The sequence below is a fragment of the Schistocerca cancellata genome, chromosome 3, assembly GCF_023864275.1.
Source record: "Schistocerca cancellata isolate TAMUIC-IGC-003103 chromosome 3, iqSchCanc2.1, whole genome shotgun sequence".
NCBI lineage: Eukaryota > Metazoa > Arthropoda > Insecta > Orthoptera > Acrididae > Schistocerca > Schistocerca cancellata.
In genome coordinates, this window is record NC_064628.1 from 713,255,042 (window position 1) to 713,272,163 (window position 17,122).

Genomic DNA, 17,122 nt, shown 5'->3' on the forward strand with positions numbered 1-17,122 from the left:
CACTCTTATCCTCCTACATTTTGTTACATTTTCAGCGAAATTATTTCTAGATACTAACTGAAGCGGAAGTGACAGTGGATCTTTTTGAATGGTCACCATAAAAGTATGAGCATGTAGAGACTCCACTTACAGTTTACAAAAAATGTGAGCATAGACTTCAGTTTAGAATGGCACTACACCTCCACTGCTCAGCATTTATCCTACAGTGTCTGTCTGTAACCTGTTGTTCTATCGGGGACAGATCTGGGGATCTTGCTGCTCTCCCCATCTGTGCCCTGCCAATTGCACATGTACCACTCACATTATTCTGCATCCACACTACAAATGGGAATTGCAGTTCATCAGCTTACTGATCACACTCTTTTACTTGGCCCTTCTGTGATCAGTGGAAGTCCGCTGACTTCATGGCAACCCAGAATGTTTCCAGACTCTGCCAGCATTAGCTATGCAATGGTATTGTGCACCATAACAATAAGCAGCCATTGTGAATTGGTGTTGATCTGTGTGTGGAGTTGCGTCTAGTGATTGTTAATATAATTTACAGAATGAGCAAAGAAGCTGTAACTGACCCATGTAGTGATGCATCATCAACTTTTGTGTCACTTCTGCAACACATTAAACAATCATATCTTCATTCCTTTTATAAGCTGTTAGCTGGTTGCTCTGTGAGGAGGAGGAGGCAGGGTTTGTCTCAGCAGCCAACATGCTATGAGCCGATTGCCAGCTTCCACACCCAGCCCCTTCCACTCAGGAGCCAAGTAACAGTGTGCGAGCAGAGAACGTGATGAACTGGAATTTCGAGTGATCAGTGATAATGCTTCAGTTTTTAGGGAGAATGATTAACACTTTTAGCCTAACAGTTCCAGAAATTAAAACAGAATCAGCAGGCATGTTTGAAAGTTATTTGTTTACTGTTCAGTAAAACATTGCATTGACCACAGTTCAGCCTCATTGTGAATGCTGTTCCCAAACAGTAGATAAGTTGATTGATGTTCTATAATGTCAGATTCCCTACATTTAATGCCAGAGTCAGTGTATGCACATGAACTGTACATGAAACCTTACTTCACATTAACTAATTGTATCTGGAGATACACTGTAATAGTTCTTATGAGCAGTATTTCCTATTAGCCTACTCATTAGAAAGTTGGAAACAGTTTGAGATATACAGGTTTTCATCAGAAGACCTGGCTGCTATGGTGATAAAATTGAAAAGACTGCCAAAATGGTCAATGCAGAAGTAACTTTTACAAACGCATAAGTTCAGTGTTGAAAATAACAGCACTCTCAATCTGAACAAACATACACATTTTTAAGGGCAGAACACTACCATCTTTATTCTTTCATACCTTTCAGAGATTATTAAATCTTTGTAAGATTTAGTTATCATGTTTCTTTCTTGTAACATTATCATGATATGTACTTCTTTATTTTGTAAATTGTACACTACATGTTGACAAAGAAATATGTGAAAAAATGTGCTGTCATAGCATGGTAAGGATTTCCAGGTATTTGAATAAATTTCTGCAAGAGTCTCTAAGATGGATTCTTCTGATAATTATGATGATTCTTACCTGTGCCATAAAGACTTCATTTGCTTGTGACTTCATTTGCTTCCCCAAAATAAGATAAGTGAAGGGAAATATCCAACATATGAAGCTTTGATTGTTTCCAAGCCACCGACAGGTACAATCAAGTGAATGTCAATTTCGTCTTTTACACTGCCTGACAAAAACAGTGAAGTGACAAGAAAGGAAGGAGGAAATGAAATAAAATTTTACAACTTGAGAGGGTATCTAGCATTATTTCAGTGATTACAACATTGAGTCAAATTTACAAAGAACTTGACAATATGAGCCCAGTTAGCAGTATGATGTTGCATCCTCTGTGACAGGCATGCACTGATTTGGTTAGGAATGGTGTCATACAGCTTGATCTATCCTCGTCTGAGGTAAGCTGACCAACATATATTTTACCTGGTCCTTGATGTCCTGGATACTGGCACTGGGATGAAAATGTTCTATCGGGGACAGATTTGCGGAACTTGCTGGCCACAGGAGTATCTCACCATCATGCAGTCAGTTCTTAGGGACATACACAATGTGTGGATGAGCATTGTCCTCTTAAAAAACTGCAGCAAGAAACTGTCACATGAAAGGTAACACATGAGAATGCAGGATGTCTGTGGCACATCACTGTGCTCTCACAGTTCCTTCTATCACTTCCAGCTATGACCTCAAGCCATACCTGTTGGCTTCCCACACCACAGACAATGACACTGTACCTCTTCAAAACATTGGGATCTCTCCCAGATCAACAACAACACTCACCAATGACAGTCATCCAGGAGAGTACTGAACAGTGATTCATTGTGAAACACAGTGCAACACCACCCCCAGCTTTCCAGTCATGGCCTATTCCAAATGCAGCCGTTTGTTTTTTGGTGTTAACAGCAGCCTGGAATGGTAATTCCATAGTCTGGCTGCTGCCAGTCTCTGACCAGTGGTGCAGAATGACACTGAATGCTGCAGGGAGTCCATCAGCCCATCACTTGTTCTCAGATGGCAGACATGCATGTCAACAGTTTGCAATGAACTTAGTGCACAGTACAATGATCCTCCCTAATTATGGTAAGATATAGTTGATCAGGGTCTGGATAATGAATATGCCAGCACTCGAGTAGCCATGCAATACAACACTGGGCCACTGTGACATCTTAATGCCCCTGAAGTGTTGTACTCCAGCCCCTCAGGGGTCTCACAGTTCTTTTGTGAGTTTGCATGCAACGCCCACCAGTCTCTGAACTATTGCAATCCATTCTTCCTTCCAGTGCTGCCCCATTCCCCTCCCTCTCCATCCTTGTTCCTTCCTCAGTGCTCCCTCCTTCCCCTGCCTGTGTTTTTGCTTGTGTTGACCTGGCTATCCACCTGGTTTCTTGTATTCCTCACATCTTTGTTCCTTTTGCCTTTATCTGCTCCCTCCTTCCCCTGTCTGTGTTCTTGCTTGTGTTGACCTGGCTATCCACCTGGTTTCTTGTATTCCTCATATCTTTGTTCCTTTTGCCTTTATCTTATATCCTTCCTTTTTGGGCATTTTTGATCCCCCTTTGGAGTTTGATCTCCACTTCTAAATTTTCTGTCTGTAGTGTGAGCTGTTTGGAGAAGAACTCCCTCCCTAGTGTCTGCAGCATGGATTTCCCTTCTCCCTTCCTACCCCACTTCCTTTCTTGCCGTAGGCCCCCACCACCCTGCTAGGTCACTAGCACGTGTAGCCAGCTCCTTGGGTGGGACTGTATGTACCCATCTGGCTGAGCCCCCTGGCAACACAGGGTTCACACTTCTGACACCTGAGCTGTTGCCTCCCATGTGTGCCTAGGAGTGGCTGCTTGTCATTCCAGTGCATTGGAACTCCCAGCAATGATCGCAGTGCCAGACAGGCCTTGCCGTGGTTGGGTGGTGCCTTTGGGGAGAACCCCAGATCAGTGTGGGTGGTATCAGGACAGATGCTTCGTGCATGAAGCGTATGAACCTCCAAAAATTTTTTTTTTTTTTTTTTTTTTTTTTTTTTTTTTTTTTTTTTTTTTTTTTTTAATATCAAGTAACATGTCGTCTGGTTTCCTGTTGGTCAATACTTCTTCTGCCCCCCAATCTGCAGCTCTTCATGCTTGTGATCATCTTGGCAGTGCCCTGATGCCCATTCCACTTCAGCAGTCTTTCAATATGGTCCAGGGAGTCATTTTTCATAGGGACCCCATCCTTCAAACTGATGAGGAACTATGAGCCAATCTGGAATTATGGGGCATTCATTTTGTTCAGTGTGTGCAGAAAGGTCATGAGGACAGTTGCACAAATTCTGGCACTTTTATTCTGGCATTTGAGGAAGATTCCCTCCCAGAGAAGGTCAAGGTTGTGTGTTGTCAATGTGACTTGAAGCCGTGCATTCCACCATTCATGAAGTGCTTGCATTTTGGGCACATCTTCTCGATGTATGGCGGATCCTCTATGTGATGATTGTGGACATCCACGGCTTTCTGTCAGAAAGTCTGGTGTCTGCATGTTGGTGCATATGGATATTATTAGTTCGTGGATCCCGCTTCATACCCCATTGAAAGCAGTTACTGACTGAGTCTACATCTGCTGTCCTAACTGCCCTCTTTCAGCAACTTCCCCTTCCCTTCCTTCTACTTTGGGATTTTAATGCCCATACCCTTTGTGGAGCAGTGCATTTTCATCTACAGGTGGCCCACGAAATGTGTTACCAATTGTTTCTTTCACAATTTATGACACACATTAGATATCCCGCTGGGATCTCTAAAGCAGTACCATCAGAGCATGGAAAAACAAATGAGCTACAAAATGACATGTAATTCACGATACTGCCTCTAGGAGACTAGTAAGCAGCAATGGCTGACAATGGAAGACTGACGACACAGCAATGATTGGCAATTGTGTTACTTTTTCATGAAATGAAAAGCCTTTTTGTGACTCAGAGGCATTTTCGACAACAGTTTAACAAACGATGGGTCCCTTGCAAGAAGACCATCCACAGGTTGTATGATAAATTTGTACAGGAAGGAAGGAACAGTATTGGAAGTGAAGCGACCTCGGCCTACGCCTGTTTGTTCGCCGGAGAATATTGAAGCAGTACAAGTTGCTGTACAGAGAAGTCCCGGGAAATCGTGTAGAAAGGCAGCAGTGCAACTGGGAATATCCAGATGCTCCATTCAACGCATTCTTAAAAGTGACCTCCATATGTACCCATACAAGATGACCTGTGCACAGAAGCTCACTGAAGAACACAAGAAGCAGGGACTACTGTTTGCTCGTGGGCAGAGGATAGGGAAGAAACTCTCAGCAATTTTTGGTTTCCAGATGAGGTGCATTTTCATTTAGATGATGTGGTTTACAAACAAAATGTACACTTTTGGGCCACTGAAAACCCACAAGTGCTTCATGAACGACAATATTATGCTCCGAGGATTACAGCGTGGGCAGCAATTTCCAGTCATGGACTTATTGGACCCTTTTTCTTTGAAGAAACTGTGAACAGCAAGCGTTATTTGAGCATGCTTCGCAATAGCTTCATTCCACAATTTCAAGCTACTGCCTTGCCCTTCAACACGCAGTGGTTCATGCAAGATGGAGCAAGGCCACATACTGCAAACACTGTGTTGGGGTTTTTACATGAGCATTTCGACATGCAGATCATTTCACTCAGGTTTCCAGGTCGCTTCAGTGATGGACAAAATTGGCCCCCCAACAGTCCAGATCTCAATCCATGTGACTTTTTTATTTGGGGGTACCTAAAGGAAAAAATTTTCCTGAAACATCCACGTGATTTAATGGAGCTCAGAAGACTTATTCTTCAAGCTTGCAGTGAAATTACGGAAGACATGTGTCATAGGGTAATCAATAACTTCAGTATTTGTTTGAAGGAAGTTAGGAAACGAAATGGTGAACATATTGAGCATGTGCTGAGTTAGAACAAATCTCCATGGACGACTGTTCATTGTAGTATATGTTCCTTTCAGATTGTATTGACAATAAAGTTTATATTCAAAAACAAAATGGTAACACATTTCGTGCACCACCCTGTAGTTGTGGGCTCCTCATTGATCAATTTCTTGTGACCGCAACCTGTGCCTTCTTAATAATGGTTCTACTACTCAGTTTAGTACCATATATGGCACTTTCTCTCTCATTAATCTTCAGCTCTCTCCCCATCCCTTTCTTACTTCCTTACACTGGTTGCCACACTATGACCTCTGTGATAGCGACCACTTCCCATCAATTCTCTCATTCCCTTCCTGTCTCTGGATGACCAGGTTATCCCACAGAGCATTCCATAGTGCTGATTGGCCTCTGTCTACTTCACAGGTCCTTTTCACACCTTCTTTGTTGGGTTGTACTGATGGAGTCATCCATGATCTTTCTTGATTAGATAAGCCATGCTGCTGGCATTGTCATCACCCACTTGACAGGTCCTGTTTGCCATTGGCCAGTTCCCTGGTGGAGCAAGGCCATTGTCATCACTATGCATGATCATCATCATGTCTTGCAACATCTTAAGCAGCACCCATCCCCCACTGGTCTTATTACCTTTAAACATCTCCACACCAAATCCCGTTGCTTTGTCCCCTCTCTGGGTTTTTCTGTCCATTTGTCTGAGGTGTGGGCTACACTCTGCACCATCCAAGGTTGTCAGCAGCTGTCTTCAGGTTGGGTGGGCAATAGAACACCACTTTAGGAGGAGTGGGAAGTATCTCCAGTAGGATGTCGCTCATTTCAGGGCACAATTTAATCTGAACACAATGCAATGCATTCATCAGTAGCTGATGTTTTCCAGTCACAGCACAATAAATGTAGCTGTCTGTGTTGTGGCATTAATGGTAGCCTACACATGGGACAGCAATTCCATAGTCTAGCTGCTGGTAGTGTCCAACCAATAGCCTAGGATGATACAGAGTGTTGCAGGCAGTCCATTAATTGTTCTCAGGTTACAATGTGCTTGGTGCACAATATGGTGATACTCACTTTTTGTGGTCATATGTGGTCAACCAGTGCCTTCCCGACCAGTATGCCTCATCTCCATTTGCCCAACTGGCTGAATCATGCAATATCCAGATTTGTGAGTCGTTCACTTGTGACAATGTCATGAAGTTGGCCTACATGGGAACATGAGGAAAGGGATACTTGATACACTTATTGTAGTATTATGTTTTGGTCTTGGAATCATGCTGTTGACAGTTTCTGCACAAAGATCACAAATCATTTTAAGATTAAGTAAAGTCTGCTGAATTAATTAACTCATTAAGTGGTGTTTAAGATAAGTGCTGAATATTGATACTAAACTTACTGCTGCGTGTGTTTATAAGCAAGATGGAATGTAATTTTATGGAATCATTGTATGAATGACAGTTAAGTTTGGCAGATCAAAGCCATATTTGCCAGTACACTTGTCTGAGCCATTTATATGCTAACACTAGAGAAATTTTGCGTGCTGGATAGTTTCAGTAAGACCTCTCATGGACTGTAAACAGCGAGTCCATTGACAGAAGGTACCCAGTAATGAAATAGCAGTGTTGTAATGGAAAATCTGAGCATACTAGTGGTTGAAGACAGATAATGGCTTCCATCCTTAAGCTGTCCATCCCGATAGCTGAGTGGTGCCGGCACGGTAGTTCAGCGTGTTCGGTCAGAGATCTGATTGGCCTCTGTAATAAAAAACTGAGTGGGAGGATCAACAAACGAACTTTAACGGATGTCATGTGACGTCCGCAATGACCAAACTCAATGATCAACAATGAACAAAATGAAGGAAGAAAAAAGAAAAAGTGGTCAGCGTGACGGATTGCCGTCCCACACGCCCGGGTTCAATTCCCGGCTGGGTCAGAGATTTTTTCTGCTCATGGACTGGATTTTGTGTTGTCTTTATCATTCTTTCAACCCCACCCAGCGTGGCATCGAATGTAATAAGACCTACACGAAGGTGGCCGGACCTACCCCGCAAGGGGCCTCCCGGCCAATGACACCAAATGCTTATTTCATTCATCATCCTTAAGTTGAGCCATTGATCCATCTAATCCATCAGATTATGTAAAGTGATACTCTACGGAGGTAGTCATTCACCCATTTGTGACTCTCCAGTACAGTTCATTTACTCGTATACTAGTGGTACACACTTTACATTGTGGCACACAGAAATTCTTGTGTTTACATAGAGTAAGTGATGGAGTGTTTCACATGTTGGTTATCCATTATCTGGCAGTGAAGAAATGTAATGTTAACATTAGCCGATGTGCTCATGGTTGTCATGCTGGTACCTAACCAAGGTCTGATAAAATGCCAATCACTTGATCTTCAGTTAGTACTTTCTCACTACAGTACAACAAGTATCGCTAATGAAATAACTGATGAGTAGTTCAGTCGTAATACTCATTTTTTTACCTATGCTCTAATTGTACACTTTTTTGGGGTGGTTATAAATAATTGTCTACCATCAGCCGTTTTTACATGAACACAATAAAAACAGCCTTAAGGTTGATTGACTTCATAATGTAGTGTCAGATCATTAAGAGAATGAAGCAACACAGCTTATTAGCTGACTCACTGTTGGTACCATATCATGTGTCATACAAACTATGCTGGTGACAATGGTTTCTCCAATAACAAGAGAGTTAATATATCTTTTCCCTAGCACAGAGTCACCCTCCTTTCTGTTAACCAATCATTCATCTATACTCAGACAAAGGAAAATCCAGGATGGAATGTAACAATACTATGAGAAGGAAAGTTGCCACTCAACATATAGCAGAGATGCTGAGTCACAGATAGGCACATCAAAACGACTTTCACAATTAAAGCTTTCAGCCTTTAAGGTCTTTGTCAACAATAGACTCACACACACACACACACACACACACACACACACAAATGCAACTCACACACCCAACTGCAGTCATACACTGGTGCTGCTGCTCGCAGTGTGGTTTCATTTGCTTGAGACTGCAGTCATGTGTGTGAGTTGTGTTTGCATGTGTGGTGTGGTGTGTGTGTGTGTGTGTGTGTGTGTGAGTGTGTGTGTGTGTGTGTGTGGGTTTGCATGTGGTGTGTGTGTGTGTGTGTGTGTGTGTGTGTGTGTGTGTGTGTGTGTGTGTGGGAGGGTGGGTGGGTGGGTGGGTGTTGTTGCATATGTGAGTCTATTGTTGATGACGGCTGTAATGGCCGAAAGCTTTAATTGTGAGAGTCTTTTTGTTGCACCTATCTGTGACTCAGAATCTCCACTATATGGTTTGTGGCAACTTTCATTCTCATAATATTGTTAAATTCATCTATACTTTATTTCCTACCACTCATTACTGAAGTTGTGAGGAATCTATATACAGAGCATGTTAATGATTTTCCATATTTCACTGCATTTATTTGAAGAAGTACTATAGCCACAAATAACTCAAGTGTGTGCTGGTTACTTTATTTATTCTTCATTTACTGATTTTAACACATATCTCAATAGCTCATGTTTTTCCATAACAGTATGTATTTGCCTTGTTCCAGATGGAATGGCCATTGAGGAGTTTAGGGAATGTGGTGAACAGATAATTGACTTAATACGTGATTATAAAGAGCATATCAACTTATTGAAAGCACGATCAGACAAAAAGCCTTTCTACCTGCAGCCACTTATGCCAGACCATGCTCCTGAGAAACCAGAAGATTGGGATACAATAATGGCTGATTTTGAAGATTATATATTGCCTGGTGTATGTTTTCTTAATTATAAGAGTGTTTTAGGCTTAATAGATGTTACATTTATTTTTTTCCCATAAATTTTCCACAAATATTCAATGGATGGTTTCTTTGTCTGACCCCCCAGGGGCTCAGCATTCATTTGCTGAGTACGGGCTTGGCGACCCCGGGGTCCTGAGCTGGGGACTGGTCAGCGCCGCCAGTCTCCTGTCACCGTAACCCCCGGACATGCTTCAGCGAACACCGCATGGCGCAGCGGTGGAATGTTGTGTGCTGCAGGGAATGGTAATCTTGGCTTGACCGCCTGGATTGCGAGGAAGGTAAACCTCTATAAAAACCCCTCAATCTTACGGTGTGCTGCGCGCCTATAAGATGCATGGCTGTTGGGGTGGAACAGTTGCAAGCGGGCAACCTCTGGGGCACCTGCCGCATCCCAGTTGTATAAGGCTTACCTAGGCACGCGGAGCTCTGTCTAGGTGGACTTCTAGTTCCCTAGCTGCTCGTGGGACCGAGATGGAACCCTCGAACTTGTATTCTTCTCCTGCCAGCGGAAAGGGTGGACCGCTGGTGGGTTCTAACACTCAATCCAACAAGAGGGCTCGTGTAGCCAGTCCTCCTGATTCAGGTAGTAGTAACAGAATGCATGCTGCTTCGCAGAATGTGTTTTTCATAATTAAAAGAAAAGATGGGAGTTTTGTAAAAGTTTCGCCATTTTATATACAGAGGGCTTAGAAGGTATTGCTGGCACATTAAAGTCTGTAAACCGCTTGCAAAATGGCACCTTGTTGGTTAAAACATCTAGCTTCCAGCAAGTCCAGAACCTACAGAAGGCACAATTTCTTGGGGAGTTTGCGATAGAGACTGAGTTTCACAACACCTTGAACTACAGCTAGGGTGTTGTGACTTGTAGAGATCTCGTTGACATTCCCCAAGACGAACTGAAGGCTGAATGGTCCCGGGAAGGAATTATCGACGTGCAACACATTATGAAACGGGTGGATGGTGCTCTCATAAAGACTGACTCATTTATCCTTACATTTAACAGCACCAAATTGCCAGAGCATGTGAAGGCAGGTTTCCTACGTCTCAGTGTATGGCCTTATTACCCCAACCCCATGCGGTGTTTTAAATGCCAACACTTTGGACACACTACTCTCGGCTGTAAAGGGGAAGCCACTTGCGGGAATTGTGGTAAAGCCGTCCATGAGGGAGTTGGTTGCTCCTCTCCTCCCAAGTGTGTCAACTGCTCTGGGGATCACCCTGTGTGGAGTAGGGAATGCAGAGTTTTCCTTGAGGAACGGAAGATCCAGGAACTAAAAACTACAAAACGCATCCCGTATGGTGAGGCGAAGAAAATTTACAAGTCCATGCAGCCGCCCACGTTCGCTGCTTCCTTTTCTTCCGTTCTCAAACAACCAGTTTTGAAAGCCGATGCCGCTACACAAACAGAGGTTGCTACTGTTAGCACTAGCACCTGCGCTTGTCAATGTACGTGTGCTGCTGCCGTTCCTGTGAAGCCTGCTGCTCCCCCCCGCCCTTCTGACCAGGCCGTGGTAGCTGACATCATGGAACTTCCTGCCCCTTCCCGGGTCCAGTCTTGTGCACTGCCCAGCGCTGCTACACCCCCTACTGCTTCTGAGGTTTTGGCTCCAATGCCACCTCAGGCCAGAACATCGAAGCCAAAGACAAAGGTGAAGACTCGCCCACTAAAGGAGACTGCAGTTATACAGTCTCCTGATGTGGATGTCATTCTCTCTGACGTCTCTCTCGACTCCTCTTCTGAGGCGATGGAGGTTGATGTCAGACTGGGGCAATCATCTCGCCCCAAAACAGAGCCTCCACCTGTTGTGGGCTCTCCTCCCCGACAGAAAGTGAGGATGAAGGTACTCTCACCCTGATAGATGGCTACCATTATACAGTGGAACATGAATGGATTCCGGGCACATGTGGAGGAACTGAACCTCCTAGCACGGCAACACCCCCTGTGCTTGTGTTTACAGGAAACGCATTTAAAACCATCTGATGCTCCTGTACTAAGGGGCTATACGTCATATCGCAAAGATGACCTGACTGGAGAAAGGGCCAAAGGCGGAGTCGCTGTGTTTGTCAATAATGACCACCACTCCTCTGCTCTCCCCCTGGATACTGACCTGCAAGCAGTTGCAGTTGAAATTCATTCACCTCAGAGGCTTACCGTTTGCTCCCTTTATTTACCCCCTCTGGATGCAATGACCTTAGATGCTCTCACAGATCTTATCGACCAACTTCCCCGCCCATTTCTCCTCCTGGGAGACTTCAATGCCCATCATGTCCTGTGGGGCTCCACTTCTCTTTGCGCTCAAGGTCGAATTTTGGAGAGCCTCCTAACATCTCAAGTGTTGTGCATCCTCAACACAGGTACTCCGACTCATTTCTCTACTGCTACAGGGTCATTCTCAGCCATTAACCTATCTTTCTGCTCTCCAACCCTCACCGACTCTGTTCACTGGGAGGTCATTGACGACCTTCATTCCAGCGATCACTTCCCTATCCGCATTCATCTCCTGGATGGTGTATTGCTGGAGCAGCGGCCACCATCGTGGATGATTGGCAGGGCTAACTGGCCACTGTTCACTCGGTTGGCTGTCTTTGACCGCCACAATAATGTACAGGAATGGGTGGATCACATCACGCTTGTGGTCCATCATGCTGCTGACCTGTCCATACCATAGTCTTCTGGCACTCTCAAGCGGCGCCTTGTGCCTTGGTGGACAGAAGAGTGCCGTTCAGCCATCCGGGACAGGCGTGCGGCTCTTCGCCGATTTAAATGCCGCCCAACAGCGGTCAATCTTACCGCCTTTCGAATCACGAGAGCCAGGGCACGCCGTGTCATTAAAGAGAGCAAGAAAAGGTCATGGCAGGAGTTCCTGGACTCCATCAGCCATTCCACTTGTTCCACAAGAGTATGGGAAGCCATCCAGAGGATTTCCAGTAAACATAGCCATTTACCAATAGCTGCTGTCCTGAACCAGGGATGCCTCCAAACAACACCCAGAGCCATTGCTCAGACGCTGGCAGAGCATTTTGCGCAAAGTACTGCCACTGCAAATCAGGATCCAGCGTTTCATCGCTACTGTGCGACTGTCGAAAGAGCGACCTTGGACTTTCGGTCGAACAGTTCTGAGGCCTACAATTCCCCTTTCTCCATGTGGGAACTTGAACTGGCACTTACTGACATTTCTGACACTGCACCAGGTTACGACCGCATCTGATACTCCATGCTTCGACATCTGCCAGCGGCGTCAAAGGAAATCCTCCTTGAATGTTTTAATCTCATATGGCAGACAGGAGTGTTCCACACCTCGTGGAGGGAGGCAATCCTCATCCCTCTCCTCAAACCAGGAAAGGACCGCACATGTCCCGGTAGCTATCATAGTATCGCCTTGACAAGCTGTGTCGGAAAGACCCTGGAACGGATGGTTAACCGGCGTCTAGTCTGGCTGTTAGAGACCAGACAGCTCCTTAGCCGCTTTCAGTGTGGATTCCGAAAATTTCAGTCCACGGTCGACAACCTAACCCTCCTAGAGGCGGCTATTCAACAGGCTTTTCTCCGTCAGCATCACTGTATCGGTATCTTCTTTGATATCAGTAAGGCATATGATACTACTTGGAGACACTGTATTCTTGCACAAATGCATCAATGGGGCTTTCGTGGCTGCCTCCCCATTTTCATTCGGTCTTTCCTGTCTCAGCGGTTTTTTCGGACCCGCATTGGTAACACACTGTCTGATCACTTTGAGCAAGAGAATGGTGTTCCCCAGGGCAGTGTTTTAAGCATTACCCTCTTTGCCATAGCCATCAACAGTATAACGTCTACAGTGAGGAGTCCAGTACAGTGCTCCTTATTTGTGAACGACTTTGCTGTTTTCTGTTCCTCCTCCAGTGTTGCAACCGTGAGCCGTCAGTTGCAGCTAACAGTGCGGCGGTTGGAGGAGTGGGCTGCAAAGACGGGTTTTCGGTTTTCTGCCGATAAGTGTGTTTGTGTTCATTTTAATCGTTCTCGTCATCTTTTTACTTTGCCTGCCTTGCATATGGGGGATACTGTCCTACATTTTAGAGACACAGTGTGGTTTCTAGGCCTAATTTTTGTCTCCAGGTTGTCATGGCTGCCACACCTACGTGACTTGAAAGCCAGAACGCTGAAGGCACTGAACATTCTCAAGTGCCTCAGCCACAGGTCTTGGGGCGCGGACAGGGTGCGTCTCCTTCAGTTTTATGGAGCTTTTGTGTGTTCACGGCTGGACTATGGCTGCACAGTATATGGGTCAGCGAGGCCATCTTATTTGCGGATCCTTGATGCTGTTCACCATGCTGGGATCCGACGGGCCACGGGTGCTTATCGGACCAGTCCCGTACCCAGCCCCTGTGCTGAGTCTGGCGAACCGCCACTTACCATCCGGCGGCAGCTCCTGCTGGTGAGCCAGGCTTGTAAATTTCTTGCAGCTCCCAGCTCGCCTGCTCACCGTCTTGTTGCCCATCCGCCTCTGGATCGCCTTTTTTCCCGCCGTCCCCGGGCTACGTTGCCGTTTGGGATCCGTGTGCAATGTGTACTAGAGTCCCTCGGAGTGGAGTCTGTACAACCCCAAATCCAAGGTTTTAACCGCCTGCCACCCTGGTTACTCAAGACGCCCAGAGTGATTTTAGATTTATTGCAGTACAAGAGAGATTGCACTCCTGCCACCGTTTTTAATGTAGCATTTTCTGCCATTTTATCTGAGCACCACGACTATGTAGCTGTTTTTACGGATGGGTCGAAACAAGGGGATTCTGTTGGTTGCTCAGTTGTTTTTCCATATTGTGTCGTCAAGGTCCGACTGCCTCAGACTTTTACTGTCTTTGATGCAGAATTGTCTGCGATCTTGCGGGCACTGGAGCACATGAGACATTCTTCCTCTCCTAAATTTCTTGTCTGTTCCGATTCACTCAGTGCCCTTCACTCATTGCAACGTTTGTATCCGGCAGACAAAATAGTCCAGACCATCCAGGATGCCCTCCTCCGACTACAGCGACTGGGGAAGGTTGTAGCTTTTTGCTGGGTTCCGGGGCATGTCGGCATTGCTGGGAATGAAACGGCAGATCTCGCAGCCAAGGAGGCGTGTCTTGATTCACAAGTATCTCAGTGTGCTATCCCCTTGTATGCACTCACCTCGCTGTTGAGCTCACGGGTCATGCGTCGGTGGGAGGATGAGTGGCTGGAAGTGACTGACAATAAGCTCCGTATAGTCAAGCCCACAACGCGTGTGTGGTGTACTTCCTTTCAGCCCCATCGATGGGACAAAGTTCTCCTCACTCGGCTTCGAATAGGCCACAGCCCTATGACGCATGGCTTCCTTCTCCGGTGAGAGGACCCTCCAATGTGTGGTGCTTGTGGCATCCAGGTCACTGTGCGCCACGTTTTATTGGATTGCGTTTTATTTTCTGACCAGCGGGTCACGGCTGACTTGCCAGCGGACCTGCCATCTCTTTTAGGCAACACTCGGATGAATGTGGTTAAAGTTTTAAACTTCTGTGCCCTGTCAAACGTTTTTACAAAGATTTTAGGGAGAGGATTTTAATTTGCTCGCTGTGTGACAAGCTCGCCCATATTTTATGTAAGTGGCCAGCCAATAACAATTTCCTGTGACATTTTTGTTGCTATGTTTCCCCTTTCCTTAGGTTTTACTTTCTTATGTAGCATTTTCCTTCTTTTCCTGCTTTCTTTGAGTGTGCGCTTTAGTTTTCTTAGGTCTGTCCACATTCGTTCCTTTTAATGTGTGTCAGGGCGCTGATGACCTCGATGTTGAGCGCCCATAAGCCCCAACACACCACCACCACTCTTTGTCTGAGTGGAGAACAATCATTTTCTTATAAATACCAACATGAGAGTAATTAAAAGGAATCACATTCAAAATAAAGATTTAAAGTATCATGCAAGCTTTCCTATTAAAAATATGTGATACATTGAGATGGAGCATGATGTGATAGTCCTACTTGCTACAATTTTACTCCTTAAAAATGGTCTTTTCCACTTTTTATACATGTTACTCCTAACACATGTACAACAGTTATTTGAATTATTGATTTTCTTATTTAAGCTGTGATTATCAAAAACTTTTTTTTATTTTCTGTGTAGTTTGTGGATTATTACTAATAATAAGATCAGTAGTTCATCTGGAAAACTTCCATTAAAATGTATTTGTTATCAATTATAAATGTAAACTGTAGTAACCAAAACAAACTGCGGGAACGCCTTGGGCTGCAGATCGGAGCCGCCAGCGGGAAAGCCCCCGGAGGTGGAGCACGCACCACTGGGTAAACACAGGACGAGTCGGGCGACAGACCAATGACAACTGACAACAACCGACCACGACCAACTATGACCGACACAACAAGAAAGAGATAAACAACGGAGGCTTGTGGAAACCACAACACCAAACACCAACAGTAAATCCACTCAGAACCAGAGCCAGGCAAATGTCAACAACGAGCAAAAACCAGAACGCAGTACCGCCGAGATAGAAATGAAATCTAAGAGCGAGTACAAGACTGACTGGACTAGGGCAGAGTGGGTCCCTATATACGAAACCAGAGGGAGCAGCTATTGGCCGCTGTCTGCACGTGGCGTAGCGGTGGCACCCTCACTGCGCAAGAGCGCTGTGCAGAATAGCTGCCACGGAGGTGGAGCCCTCTATGGGCTGACCACGTCCATTTGTTCTGGTGCATGTTCGACTTCTGCAGTGGAAGGTACTAGATAAACCACACGAAAGTGAAATTTTCAATAAGCAAATAGCTGCTTCTTCCTAACTAGGGTTAGTTTATTTGAAAGATCTCATGCTCCTTTTCTCAACAAACACCTTACTTTCTTCAAAAACTTTATATGTTAAAATTCATTCATGTTTGAAAATTTCTTAACTTATTATTTCATTTCTAAAATTCAGTACCACAATTTTGTAGAGCTGATTTTTCTGATTCCAAAAATGCCTGCTCTCTTTAAAAAAAAAGAGACCTTGTTAGTTTATTGCTTATACTTTTTGGAAAATTTCACCTACTCAAAACTTACTGGTGGGCATAGTAAATCCCTGCATAAATACAAATTATCATCAGAAGATGATAACCATTTTTTTTTTTTCATTTTCTAGTTATCCAGTTCACAGTTAAACTGATTTGCTTCTGTGGTGATTTTATCTTTGTGACCTCCAGTTCTGCTGTCTTTTGTGTTAATGTTAAAGATGTAATGTTGTTGTTGTTGTTGTTGTGGTCTTCAGTCCTGAGACTGGTTTGATGCAGCTCTCCATGCTACTCTATCCTGTGCAAGCTTCTTCATCTCCCAGTACCTACTGCAACCTACATCCTTCTGAATCTGCTTAGTGTATTCATCTCTTGGTCTCCCCCTACGATTTTTACCCTCCACGCTGTCCTCCAATACTAAATTGGTGATCCCTTGATACCTCAGAACATGTCCTACCAACTGATCCCTTCTTTTTCCTCAGCTTGTTCCAGGTGGGCAGAGTCTGTGCATATGGATAGTGCCTGTAGCATGTTCTCTGGTCTCTGGTTGCACTCTAGCAGCTCATATGTTGTTTTTTATCTACTATTTATTGTCTTTTGCAGTTCTTCCGAAGTTCTCATCTTGCTTTAGCACCTAGTTCATAGCACACAAGGATATAAGTGGTAGATCACTCATGGCTTCACATCACTCCAACTGACGAAAGTTTGCCACCACTTATTTAGCCCAGTGATCACATCGGGGTAGTGAAGCAGGAACAAGAAGGTATCACCACTTATATGCCAATTATTCAGTGACCCGACTTCAGTGTCACACCCATGCACTTTGTTCAGGATGTAGGCTATGGTGACAG

At 44.8% G+C, this 17,122-nt stretch overlaps 1 protein-coding gene across 1 annotated transcript in view; it reads left to right on the forward strand.

The window, feature by feature from the left end:
• Nucleotides 1-17,122, forward strand: part of LOC126176531 (tyrosine decarboxylase-like) — a 228,493-nt gene that overhangs the window by 17,094 nt on the left and 194,277 nt on the right. Inside the window, exon 2 of the mRNA XM_049923687.1 lies at nt 9,054-9,259. Coding sequence (XP_049779644.1) covers nt 9,054-9,259 — 206 coding nt within the window. The remainder of the gene's footprint in view (nt 1-9,053; nt 9,260-17,122) is intronic.